The sequence below is a fragment of the Trachinotus anak genome, unplaced genomic scaffold, assembly GCF_046630095.1.
Source record: "Trachinotus anak isolate AG129_WGS33_773 ecotype Australia unplaced genomic scaffold, CSIRO_AGI_Tana_v1 ptg000009l, whole genome shotgun sequence".
NCBI classification, from domain to species: domain Eukaryota; kingdom Metazoa; phylum Chordata; class Actinopteri; order Carangiformes; family Carangidae; genus Trachinotus; species Trachinotus anak.
In genome coordinates this window covers 7,526,162-7,539,566 of record NW_027273860.1, presented here as the reverse complement: position 1 = coordinate 7,539,566, position 13,405 = coordinate 7,526,162, and the positions used below count along the sequence as shown (strand labels likewise).

General features: G+C 38.7%; 1 protein-coding gene across 4 annotated transcripts; it reads left to right on the top strand.

Moving 5' to 3' along the window:
* The first annotated feature begins 4,836 nt into the window (after positions 1-4,836).
* On the top strand, positions 4,837-10,454 carry adcyap1a (adenylate cyclase activating polypeptide 1a). 4 transcript variants are annotated; one of them, XM_071484938.1, is made up of 7 exons: positions 4,837-5,147; positions 5,359-5,463; positions 5,990-6,124; positions 6,721-6,825; positions 7,549-7,683; positions 8,206-8,326; positions 9,956-10,454. In XM_071484938.1, the coding sequence occupies exons 2-7, from the start codon at positions 5,366-5,368 to the stop codon at positions 9,962-9,964; spliced, it is 603 nt and encodes a 200-aa protein (XP_071341039.1). In that variant the 5' UTR covers positions 4,837-5,147; positions 5,359-5,365; the 3' UTR covers positions 9,965-10,454. The 4 variants fall into 4 exon arrangements, with proteins under 4 accessions (XP_071341039.1, XP_071341041.1, XP_071341038.1 ...); XM_071484940.1 differs by lacking the exon at positions 9,956-10,454 and having other exon boundaries at positions 5,005-5,147; positions 8,206-8,540; XM_071484937.1 differs by lacking the exons at positions 6,721-6,825; positions 9,956-10,454 and having other exon boundaries at positions 5,012-5,147; positions 8,206-8,540.
* The last annotated feature ends 2,951 nt before the right edge of the window (positions 10,455-13,405 follow it).

The window sequence follows — 13,405 nt, the reverse complement described above, 5'->3', positions numbered from 1 at the left end:
AAGTCAAAATATCTCTGCACCAATTGTGACCATTGTCTGTGTCATTCAGAACTAAAGTGATGGAGTTGACTTTTTCTAAAAACAACATCATTGATTTTAGACTAAAACCTTCCTCATTGTAAAATAAATACCTGCAAACACCTAAACTAAATTAAATGTTAAAAGTGTGTCCCTGGAGAGATTAAGTTTGCCATTAAAACCTAAATTCTGCCTAACTTTTCAACCTTTAAGAAAAATGATGATAATTTGGATTGTAAAATTTGTACTTAGTGGGCCATTATTCCGACGAGAGAAGAGAGGTAATGTTGTCACTTTTCTTCCTAGCCTATACCAGTTTGTAAAAACAGGATGTGCTATTCTTCATTCCAACCCCACTTTCTGGTTGAGGCTGCTGTATATTTTGAAAACCTTTTCTATTATTGGCTTGAAACCACAATGTCAGCATCATGTGTTTGAGATTAAAGCTAGTTTAAAAACAGTAAAAAAAAATACAGCCAAATAATACAGTAATGAAATATTTCTATGTAGTTGTGGCAGCTTTTTGTACCACTGAGTTAGGGGCAGTCTGTAATCTGTGAAACTCACAGTGTCAACACTATTGCACTGGTGATTACACCCTCTTCAGCTTGTGCCCTGCAATTTCAATACAACAGTTCTCCTCTCTCTTTTACAGATTCTGTTTGATTGCGTATCCTGCTTTAATCGTGCCATTTCTACCAGGAATTTCTACTTGTTTGGCAAACAACAGCATGCAATTTTCAGTCATACCCTGTAATTTAATGTGCAATAATATTAATATTAAAAGTATTTATTAGATATGAACCAGTTTTAAATAAAAACAAATCCAGTGCTGCTACAGAGATGATTAACACTTTCTGCAATCTTGTGTATTTAATATAAAAACAGTATATAAGTGAAAAGAAAATGAGAATGTACGTTATTATACCTCAGTCAATGACATTTATACAAATTGCATAATCACACGTGTCACACAATTTACAAGTTGTGAGTCCCTGTCCGTCTGTTGTCTGTATCTCCTAATTTCCCTGATTTGGGTTTTTTTAATGATAAACTGAAGGATTAAGTTTTCATTATGGGATTATTGGTAAATAAATGACTACAAATTCATAGGATTATATAAAAAATAGATGCATAGCTAATGAGAATTGCCTTTTGAAGACATGTAGTTTTCACATGTAAAATATTTAAGAATGACAGTTTTTATTCACAGCAATGAGCAATGAGCAGCAATAAACATCCATGGGAATTAGTGCCTAGCAACCTTGACCCCAAAACTGAATTATTAAATTATGACTTGTGCCCAAAAGGCAGAGTCCCCATAGTGTGACTGTATAAACAGATTTATATCCCAACAACATAATGTCAACCTTTGTGGTCTTTCTGTAGCTGTGAGGACTCTCATTGACATAACTTCTTAATCCAAAACCCTAAACCTTAACCTAAGTCTAAACCTAATTCTACCCTTAACCCTAAAACCACTCCCTCAAATCAGGCCCTTTAAGTTTTACAAGGACTGACTTAAATGTCCTCATAATGCAGAAATGTCCTCACTATGATGGTTTCAAACTAAAATTTGTCCATAAACACATAAAGACATGCACACACACACACACACACATGCACGTATGCGCCTTACAAATTAGATATAAAAGGCCATGTTCTGTCAACACTCTGTACTGTAAAAGCTGAGTATTGAAACACTTGAGTCTCGAGATTGGAACCATAAATACTACTCTTCTAACACCACATGTCAACACTGGTAGGTGCTATAAAAAGCCAACAAATGCTAAAATTAGAATGAGTCATATATTCTCCTCCTGTCTTCTTTGGTGTGATAAATCTCACTCACACACTGCAGGTCTTGTTTGATTACTCACCCTTTCCAAGCAAAAGGTATTAAACAGTGTGAATTTAAGGAAGCTGCTGTTTGTTCAGATGGGTCTGAACAAACTGCAGTAAATTTCTGTTACCATATTACACAGTACAATATCATTGACATTAACAACATAAATGATGAGTTACTGTAAGGTGCCAGTTTTAAAACTTACCTTATCAGGATTTTATGTTACATTTATCAGATTGTAATCAGTTTCACTCAATAATCCTGATGTTATATCAACATGGGCATTTATTATAATAAGAGAGTGTCCAGAAAAGCAGCAAGCGTTTCAATCAACTTTCAACAGGAGAATAAAATGCTTCTATAAATGGTTGCAGAGACCAGAGGAGGTTTATCAATATTCCCCTAGGATTATTACAGGAAGGCACTTGATTATGAGTCAAGCATCAGGCGATTACACAATAAATATTCTTATCAAATTTATGTTCTCAGTAATTAGATTAAGAAAAACTGATATCCTGGCAACATCAGTACAGACATTTTAAAAATTATATTAAGAGATGAACAAAGCTGAATCACTAATCATTTTATTGTGATTACTTACACTATGTTCAACAGGCAATCATGATTATATGATTATCTTATGTTAATCATAATTATTTTCCACTTTGCACACTCCAGTGTCCAAAAGAAAAAAAAGCTATCACACCTAGACACACAGCTCTTTGTTATGAAAAGGAAACATTTTTTTCTGCAATGTATTTAAAATGTTATATCTGCATTTAATTTGACCATTTGAAAATCATTATGTCCTTGTAACTTTATCTTCTAGTGTCCATGAACAAAACAAAGTAGATAAACTCAATTTTCCTAATAAGTTTTTTGCAATTAATCATTGTAAAATGATGATTATGCAGCCTTTAATTTCAGTAATAAGTTCAGACTAATATGCATTTCTGTATTAGGTGACGTTCAACCACGCAATCTTCTCAGATGGTGTTTCTCTGTTGAGATTTCGTTCCCCTCTACCTGGGGTTCAGGACCAAAACTTGGAGACTGCTGATACACTACAGTGCACTTTCTTCTCATAGCCACTTGGGTGCAGTGCTCTATTAGATCAAGATAAGGACTCCATCTCCAGCAGAATTTTTTTTTTTCTTCAGCATCTTAAGAATTCAGAGTAAAGTGTTCTTTGTGCTAAGCAAACTGTCACATGACGTCAGAGGCAGAAAAGCATTGACTGCTCTGAATCACCCACTAAAGATTCAACATATGGTCCTTATACCTGTGTGGAAAGAGGACACAGCGGATTGTTAATGAATACTGTCCAGCCCAGAAACACAGTCATGACAGCATGTAAATGAGGACAATTAAAGCAGAAAAACAAAAGTTAAAAATTGTTTTAGATTTAAATTTAGATTTTGATCCAAGCAATGGCAGTAGTGCACTTATAGGTACAGAATTGAGGTACTTGTACCTTAATGTTTCCATTAAATTGCAGAATGAAGTATTGTACTATGTACTCTACTACATTTATTGGACAACTGTAATTACTTATTAATTTTCAGATTGGGATTTTACGTAAAAACAGAAAATGATGATACTGAAGATTAAACCAGTGGTTCTGAATGTGTTGGGATTGTGACCCCTTACACAAAGGCAGTGCCTAGTTGGGGCGCAGTGTCATGTTTCAGATGTTTTCAAGTTGGTAACAGTTCCACCAGATAAATATTTCCCCTCTGAACTGTTCAGATGGTTATTTAAATGAGTGTTTGAGGACCAAATACATTAAAAGTATCCAATATTTTGCAAGAAGGCAAAGATTAGTGCTATTTTAGGTAATAAAACTTATGTACTTTGACCTTAATAGGAATTACTTTAGTGTTTTTTTTCTATTGATGCATTGTTGGTATTTTTACACAAGTAAATGCTCTGGGTATTTTTCCAGCACTGGATTCAGTGAATCACTGATGGTTTGAATTGTATGTGTCATACAGCAGTTCAGCCTCCGAATCAGAGACAGCAAGGAAAGGAAAGAGGTTAAAGAGACATCCGTCAACCATATGACTCAGGTTCAAAGTCTGTACATGACTTAAGTATTTGATTCTACAACTGAGCCTGACCTCTGGGAAGATCAGTCTAACAAGGAAAGACATGGGAAACTTATTCTGATCAATAAAGTCAGCAGCCTCAGAGACGTCTCTTTGGTGCCTAAGCAGCAGAGAAACTGTCGGTTGTATTTCAGCACTGGACAGCTCCCGAGACAGTAGCATTTTCCATTGAAAACCATTTATCTCAAACAGAATAATCGTTTTTTTTATGGGTTGAGAAAATTCCCCTTCTTGTTAAGTTAAATAAACCATCTTTACTTGAAAATGACATGATGACGAAGCTGAAATAAATCCTACATCTATTAAGTCTGAGTTGATATTTTGGAGATGTGTGGTTCTCACATGACAGTGGCATTTTACAGGGATACAGTAGTCAGCCCATATGGACCAGAAACCAAAACATCAGAATTAAAAAGTTCATGAATCCAGATTCTTCTATCAGATCCTAGTTGTGTAGCTGAGCCTGACCTCTGGCCTTAACAGAGGTGGGCAGGTGAAAAGGGGGAGGAAAAATTTCCCTCCCATCCCACCAGGCTTCAAAGACCATGTGATCCTATTTATTGCGTGACGTCAAATTTCGATATTAATTCACAATATAATTAATGATAATGTTTGAAACCAAGATCCATTCTTTTCTTTTTTTTTTTTTTATGACTTGGCTCTGGGTCTTTCATTGACGCGGAAGAAAGATGCACTCCAATGGGACTGGGGGGTGTTGTGCGTGTGTGTGTGTGTGTGTGTGTGTGTGTGTGTGTGTGTGTGTGTGTGTGTGTGTTTGGGGGGGGCGATGACGCAGCCACCCACCTCCCCTCTCCTCCCACCCTTCCCTACGTGACAAGTGAAAAAGGCATGCCTTTCGGATTCATGAATAAAAAACCAAGAGGAGTTAAGGTCTCAGGACGCAGGAAAGTTCTCCGCAGACTCATGCTCGGCGCTCTTCTTTCCGCCCATGACCGAGCACACGTAGAAATCCCCGAGAACTGAGCTGCGGACGCACGGAGGAGCTGCACCCTCGGTTAAGAAGAGTGAAGACTGAAAAGGCGCTCCACTAAAGGAATAGAGGAAGAGGAGAGGAAGGGAGAGAGAGAGAGAGAGAGAGAAAAGAGAGAGACTGAGATAGAGATCCTATCTCAGTTGAGGTCTTCAGCGGATCGCGTCCAGCGTCTCGCAACTGGGTAAGAGGAAGCAACTTTCCGGGGTTTTTTACGCTGCGTAAAAGTGGGGACAAAGTCAGGTGTGGCTGTTTTCTGTGTTCAGAAACTCGCTGGTGTGTTGCGAAAGTTTTAAATATCACAGGAAAAAAAATAAAATCCGCCTCAGTGCATCAAATAACTATCCTTCTGAGTAGTTTGTGCATTCACTGAATGTCGTTTTCTTCTCTTACAGCAGGACAATGTCTAGTAAAGCGACTTTAGCATTACTCATCTATGGAATCATAATGCATTACAGCGTCAACTGCTCACCTGTGGGGCTTAGCTTTCCCAGTGTTAGGTATGTACACCCTTACTCATCATTTAAGTGTTCAGGTGTTCATTCCTTTTGAATTTTTTTTTGGCATGCATGGGAAGGAGTTGTTGCATTCAGCAACACCTGCAGCAGCAGCAGCAGCAGCAGGGCACAGAGTAAAGACCACATCTGCCTCACAGTTAGTTATGTCTGTGGCTATAAAAGCCTATTGGATTACGGGATAACAGAATCTGACAGGGCTGCTCACACAGAAATAATTGGGGAAAAACATTCACCAGGGAGCGGCTGTAATGTAATTTAGGCTACTGAGGCAGTGAAGTATAGTGTCTCAATCTGACCTGCTGCAACCAATCGACCAAATAATGTGATGAGATAATTAATACAAAACGTTTCTGTATAGAAAAATAGGCTTAAAATCTGACTTTTCTTTTTTTTTTTTTGGAAAGAAAAATGCATTTTGTACATTATTTAAAGAAGTGTTATGTAGACCTGGCAACAAGTAACATTTATAAAGACTAATATTTCTATTTCATTTTTTTTTTTCATTCAGACTTGACAGTGAGGTTTATGATGAGGATGGAAATTCCTTACCGTCCCTGGATTATGACAGAGACCAAATGGATGTGAGAAGCCCCCAGTCAGTCGCTGACGACGTCTACACTTTGTATTACCCACCAGAGAAAAGGTGACTATCATCTCCGTTTTCCCCCAAACGCAGCGTTGTGGAGAGCTCCATGTTAAACATCTCATTCTGTCCATGTCCGTCCCGTGTGAATCAATGTAACGTACCAACACGAAAAGAGTTCATTATCACTTTTACTTTTTCTTTATGTCAGAGGATTTATTTTTTTCTTTCGTCAAATTAGTCTGGTGTCTTTTAAACTGAACCCTGAAGAATGGACTTAAATGCACATTTCCAAATTTCAGAAAAAGAATAATAATAATAATAATAAAAAACTTATTGCAATCTGGCTGCTGAACGAAGGAGTCATCCAGTCTTTCACAGTCCTTGAATAATATTTTTCTTGTGAAAGTGAAACATTTGGCCAAACTGAGCGGTCTCAGCAGAAACTGTAAAACACGGTAGAGTATTTTTTGGGCCCATTAAAAACCTTCAGGAAATCCATCATTAGACGAGAAGTGAAATAATCTGAAATCTTTTATAAAAACCTGTCTTTAAGGCCCGATAATGTGGAGGTAGATATTTCTCAGCTACTTGACATTGTTGCCTCTTGCGCTGGGTGTGTGGTGACTTTACTGTGTGGCTATCTATCATCCCAGAACGGAAAGGCATGCAGACGGCATGTTTAATAAAGCCTACAGGAAAGCGCTGGGTCAGTTATCAGCAAGGAAATATCTGCATTCTCTGATGGCAAAACGAGTAGGGTAAGAACATCTTCTTGGTTGTCACCTCTTCTTTTCTATTGAACGTTTTCCTGTCCTATGTGCGTTTTTGTTTCTTCTTTTCACGCTGTTATACGTAGTACTGTATATGTCTGTGGTCCCATTATCTCCCAGCATGCCGCTATATCTGGCGCCCCCGCCCTCTGAATCAGCCTTTATTAATGCTATAAAAAGCGGGGAGGGGGGGGGGGGGAGCACAAACGGGCACTTGATTGATTTGGGAAGTGTCATTTTCTGAGCCCGCTGCTGTGCCGTGAAGGCGCAGAGTGAGGAATTAACCCGCACAGGCTTAAATTTATTTCCATATGAATAATTTATAGGTTTGAGTCCCAGTGGTTCCCGATGGAAGAGGGGAGGGATGCAATTACTCATGAGCAGGCCATATTGTAGATCGAAAATATGCACTAAATTGTCCTGGGATGAGCTGAAAGTTAAACAAAGAGAGAATATGACTCCAAAATAAAAGCCCCTTTGAGCTCATTTTGAAAGGATTCTTTTTGCAAAATGACAATGCACTTGTCTTTTTTTTTTTTTTGTCATTATCTGATTATTTCCCCTCTCAGATGGTGACACAAAGATCAAAATTCAAGTGTCCAGAGGCTTCACCTCAGCACCATAAATCTGTACATGCAGAGGTCATGTGAATGCACATCACATGCCTCAGTGCGACTGTATAGTGAAACCTTCCTCTTGTGTCTCTCACAGTGGGGGGAACATGGAGGAGGACAGCTCAGAGCCCCTGTCCAAGCGACACTCAGACGGGATCTTCACAGACAGCTACAGCCGCTACCGAAAGCAAATGGCAGTCAAGAAATACCTGGCAGCAGTCCTTGGGAAAAGGTATAGACAGAGAATTAGAAACAAAGGACGCCGGCTGGCATATTTGTAGCATCCTCCCCTCCCCTCCTGAAAAACAAAACAAAACAAAAAAAAACTTAAGTGTGTGCTGCCCCAGATGAAGTCATTTTGAGATCTGAACAATCAGTGGATCGCTTTTGTGTTCTTAAACATGTATTTATGTATGAAGTAAGCCATTAAAATGAATATTTTGATAATAATATTGTTTTTTATTTTGTACTTAAAGCACTTGAGGACACATATCTACTTTGTGGACTAATTTTTGTTCATTATATAAAAAAAATAGCCTCTATTTATGTATTCATTGATTTATTTTTCTTAGACCTATTTATTGAGGGGAGACAATTGTTCACATGACGATATGCTCCAACAGCCCTGTCTTTTAAACATTTAGTGAAGAGATATGATTGTGAGGAAAATAAATAGTTTAAAAGACAATCAATGTATTGAATGCTGCTTTTTGTAAAGTGACATTAAGAGTTTAGTTGTCTTTATTCACAACAGCCTTGAAGACATAGGTATTCACCATATCCTACAAGACATAGACTTTGAAGCCCTCCCGGACGGGGATGAGTTTGAGGCTTTTTTGGGAGATTGGCTGAAACAGTTCTCTCCCGAATTCCCGGTGAGTTTCAGGCTCTTTCCTGAGGCCATGTCCTTGCAGGGGGCGTCTCATGTCCCTCCCCTTTTTTCCTCTCACCTTTAACTCTTAACCTTGTGATCTTGCTCCAAACACTCGAATCCAACTCTTCTTCCACCTCATTTGTGCTCCTGTCTCTCTAGAGTCTCACAGATTTTACCTTTACCCCCACCTGTATAGCCACGTGCATACAGGCTGAATGTGGAGAGACTTTGCTTAGACTGATATGTTATACATATCACCGCTGATTGATTTGAAAGGTACAGATTTATCAGCATCCTGTTTATGGATGCAGGGATGATATTATGATGACAAAAACTATTTTATTAGATCTGGTTTAGACCAGATGTGAGCCCTGCTGGCTTTCAAAATGCCAGTTATCCATTTTTTAAAGTCAAGATGGGACGGTTGTCAAGAAAAAGAAAAAAAAAAAGAAAAAAAAGAAAAAAAAATCCCAAATCTGAGATGAGGACCAGAGTACTTTTGAGGTTTTTCTTGTCCTTTTCTTCCGCAGTGTTTACAGAGTGAGCTTACACCTTTGACTCATGTAAAGTGCCAATCTTGTGTTTCTATCAACTGGTTTCTGTGTGTTTGGAAACCTCTGATTCTGCTGAAGGTTTTCTCATGTCTCTCTGCCCATATAATAAGTATCACTAACATTTAAAGCATCATCAGGCAAATTTTAAAAAGCATAAAAAAAAAAAAAAAAAGCCAACAAATGATACTTGTTACATGGTAACTTACCCATCGATTTGTTCTTTGTGAGAGACATATGAGGCAGTTTGAACTTTTGTGTTTGAACCTTCTGGGTCTATTGTGCTTCCCTTTTCTGTCATGTGAACCAATGTAAAAACTACAGTAGATTGCATGATTAAAGTAATTGCACTAGCCACCGCATCTGTGCAGACGACTCCAACTAGATGGTTTTGCTTGCTTTCTGACTACTGCAAACATATATATCTGTCATCTCTAGATGTTGTTTTGTGTTCTGTTCTCCTCACTGACATTTCTACACAACCTGTATGTTGAACCTTGTCCTCCATTGAAGAATTACTCTGAATGTACTTCACTGCTGGCAAGAAGCTCTCAGTCTAATGTCTAGCCTCTGTTACTTAACCAGCTGGAGATTTTGTAACCCACTGTTAAATTGTACACGAAGAAAAAAAAAGAAAACTGTGATTGGACAATTAAAGTGGTCGTTTTCTATCACTTTTATCTGCAGTGTAGCACGAAAACTGCCATAATAAACACAATTTAATTGACATGAGTAAGAACAGGAAGGGCAAGCTGAAAGTAGATGAGAACAAAACACAGTTAGAGAGATATCAGTCAAAAGCAAATTCAGGAAGAGAGGGTGGGCTCCAAGACCAAGAACATGCTTGAGAGAACAGGCAAAGTTTATAAAACCAACTGAAAACTTACTGATAACAAATCCCATTAAAAGAGAGTAGTACGTACACTTTCTCCCAGCTCCTGAGGAAACTATAACGATACATCAGACACAATTTTGCAGAAAAAAAACCAAGTTGATCTTTAGTTTTTAAACAGCATAGTAAAGTTTTTCGATTTGTGTTTGTTGTATCAATCTTTCTTTAATTTTGCATTCTCCTCTAGGCTTTGTGACGCAGGAAGCAGTTTGCGGCTGTGGTGCCTTGCATCGACTTTAAAATCGCCATGAATCACAGATGGCTATTTAGTGGCCCTACAATGCTGCACATCATCAGCTTACATTTCACCCTTTTGTTGTTGTTCTTGTGTTGCACAGACGTTTGATAGGATCTCTAGTACCATCCAGCTTAGATGTCAAGCGTTTTGGCTTGCACTGCTTTCTTTTGCACTTTGTTTTTAGAGCACTAGATTAGGTTTTTGTGAAAACAGAGGGAAGGATCAGTTTCCCGTCTTCATGAAACATTATATGTATGATAATGAAAGCGCCAATAGCCTTACTAAAATGAAATACTCTTCAAAGATAAATATATATATATATTTACTGTGTCGAAAGTGAATATTAGATTACTACTTCAAATGACGATCTGCAAAGGTCAAGTCAATAAATGTTAAAAAAAAAAGTGTTGTAAGATTTGTATGAATAAATTTTTGTAAACAACAAAAATTTCGTCTTATCTTTGAAGCCAATATCATCATAAGTCTTTACGTCAAGACACATTTAAGAGGATGCAAATGAGTAACAAAAAAACCTAACCTAACACAAGCAGACACCACAAAGCAACATATTGCAAATCAGTTTCAAAGCACAGTCACATGTATACACATAATAGCCTGAAAAAAAGAGGACTATCTGTTAATTTTTGTCTCTCCATCAGTGTGGGCGTTACTGTGTTGTACCGATGTGGACGCTCAATGACTGCAAGATGTTGCAAAATAAATCAGTAAGCCACAGAAACAAAGGATCAGCTGGTGAAAGGCAGACCAACAGATTCACGTCCCTGCCCCAATTTTCATACTGACTCAGTCACTTTGGCGGAAGAACGGTGACGCCAGTTGGCTGGGTGTCTACCTCCCCTCGGGACAGCATGAGTAAAGAGACGTGGGAGGGATCACCCAGTCCGCACCACACACTGCCTCGCTGCACTTTACACCTCTCCGGGACTTCAGCAGTCACCACCAAAGGCCTGAAGTACTGGTGGAACAGTTGGCCAACACTGGTACATTCACTTTGTGCCAAAAACAACATCGGCGCGTGAAGCAAAAGAGCTGATGCAGGCTTGGTTTCAACCAAATGTGCAGAAATGAGGGAATATATACATATATCCACATGTTTTAAGACGGAAATGTACATTTTTATGTCCATTCATACAAATATGATCTGAGGTGGTACAACTGCTCCTGGAATGCAGGAGGGGCACTTTTTCCCAGAAAGCCTTCACTGCAATTATTGCTATTACTAAGCATAACTTTTGTGTTTTTTATGTGCGTCTTTTTCTTTGTAAATATAAAGGAGAAGGATTATAGATATTTACATGGTCCAAAATGGTGTCAGGCTGGGGTGAAGCTTTTGCACCATTTAGATTTGTGCCAGTAAAATACATAATATATGCCCCATAAACTACATAAACTACATAAAGGTCTAGTTTAAAATTCTCATCTTTGATTTATTCCCATGTTTTCACAGATTTTAGAGGTGTTCGTCTTGTACCTTTGCACATTATCAGTTTACCAGCAGACGGGTCCTTCACCAGCTCTGGGTCAGTTCAAGCAGATGAAGACTTCTTGCTATATCCAGATAAACAGTTGCAAAAACAGGCTTTAATGCTTTAACGGTAAAGAAAAGATACCAAATATGAAGCAATATTCAAACATGTCCTGGAAGAGCCATTTAATTTCCTGTCAAACATTTTTGCTAACATTTTGGTTACATTATTTTGCCTCTGTCCTTCATCCTATCTGTTTTTCTCTGCATTGTGAAAACAAATACGGAGATAAGGGCCCGTTCCCTGTTAGAAAACACTAACGAACATGATAGCTGAAGAGTAAATGCAGGACCAACAGAAACTACACTGTAAGTTAGCTAATTTAGCCTGCTAGCTATCTGGCAAATATTAGCTAGCTAAAAATAAATTACAGTGACTAAACTTTCAATGGGGCCCACTGTGTCCCTTAATAGCCACATACAGAAGTGGTTTAGCTACTTTCTCTCTCTGGTGTGCATCATTGTTTAGTTAGCCAAACATTTCACCAACAACCAGACTTTTCAGGGCAATTTGACATGTCGCAGCAGGAAAAGCACAGGTGCAATTTATATCAATAACAACCGTATTTCATTCAAGTAGGGGTCTAGTATTCGCTGGGTTTACTGTGACACATAATGCAACTGAGTCATTGTTAATGTTATTGTTGTAACGCCGGTGATTTTCCTGCTGTGCCGAGTCAAAAATATCTGCTGTGAAAAAGGTCGGTTTTCTTTGTATAAACAACATTAATATCATAGTCTCTGTAAACTTTCTACCCGTAACATTGCCTCAGTGTTGATGAAATGGCAATGAAGTCTGATTATTAGACTTCAGAGCCCACATTAAAGCTTATTTTGGTTTTCATCCAAAAGCAGGAGTGGGATGTCAAATATACATAGTACATGTGATTGTTAAAAGTGGAATAATGCTATAATCCCTATGAAAAAAAAACAAACACCAGAGACCTACCCACACTGTGGTTGCAGTGGGTGGAATTTGCAATACCACCACCTCTCAACTGTTCTATCTCTACACAAGTCTGTGAGTCCAAATGACAGTTAATGACTTTAAATATATCCCCCATATCTCATAATATCTGATAATAAGTTGTCGCAGAGCTGGACCTGTTCTAGACATTAACAGTTTGCCTTAATACTCTAGACCTGCCATATTTAGTACCTGAAATCTCTTTTAAGGCTTCAATTACAATCATATCACTTGCAACTGTGAGTAGTTGCAGCATCACACTGTGATGTGCGGTATGGGATGTCAGACTGAGAAACCACACAAAGCCTGCCGTGTCTCAGTCTGCTCCCCTGTGTGCGTAATAACCCCCTCTCAGACATGATGGCAGGGCTTTGATTTTGTGGCCACGGCCTCAGCTCTCAGAGGAGCACACACAGGAGATGATCAATGGGAGTGATCTGATTCCTCCGGCCCGTGCCAGACCCTTTCTTAACCTTGCTAACCCAATCAGCCACTGTTGCCATGCAACCGCTCCCAGGAGGATGCGATGGGAGTGGGCAGGGCGCCGGTGGCCTTCCTGGGCACCAAAAGATCACGTTGGATATATTTCATTCAGATGGCTTCAGTGTCAGCTATGTTGTCTTTTACCGGCTGCAATGGCAAGTTGCAGGGAGGGGCTGATAAATAGGCTCTCGGCGAGGAAAACAGAGGTTGACTAATGTGTAGTGATTCATAAAACTGCACAGACGTAAACACACACTGTAACTAATGCTTTCATTAATTAATCACACAGCTCAGCAAGATGAGTAGCTAAAGGTAAAAAAAATTCTGATCATTGTAGAGAGAATTTAAAGATTATGTTTTAGCACATCATTGAAAAAAGCAGAAAGCCCATTCAGCTCTGTAT

Excerpts from the sequence above, each read along its gene's own strand:
- adcyap1a (XM_071484940.1), top strand. The coding sequence starts at position 5,366 with ATGTCTAGTAAAGCGACTTTAGCATTACTCATCTATGGAATCATAATG. Across the intron at positions 5,464-5,989 it reads CTTAGCTTTCCCAGTGTTAG|ACTTGACAGTGAGGTTTATG; the intron begins GTATGTACACCC and ends TTTTTCATTCAG. Across the intron at positions 6,826-7,548 it reads CTGATGGCAAAACGAGTAGG|TGGGGGGAACATGGAGGAGG; the intron begins GTAAGAACATCT and ends TGTCTCTCACAG.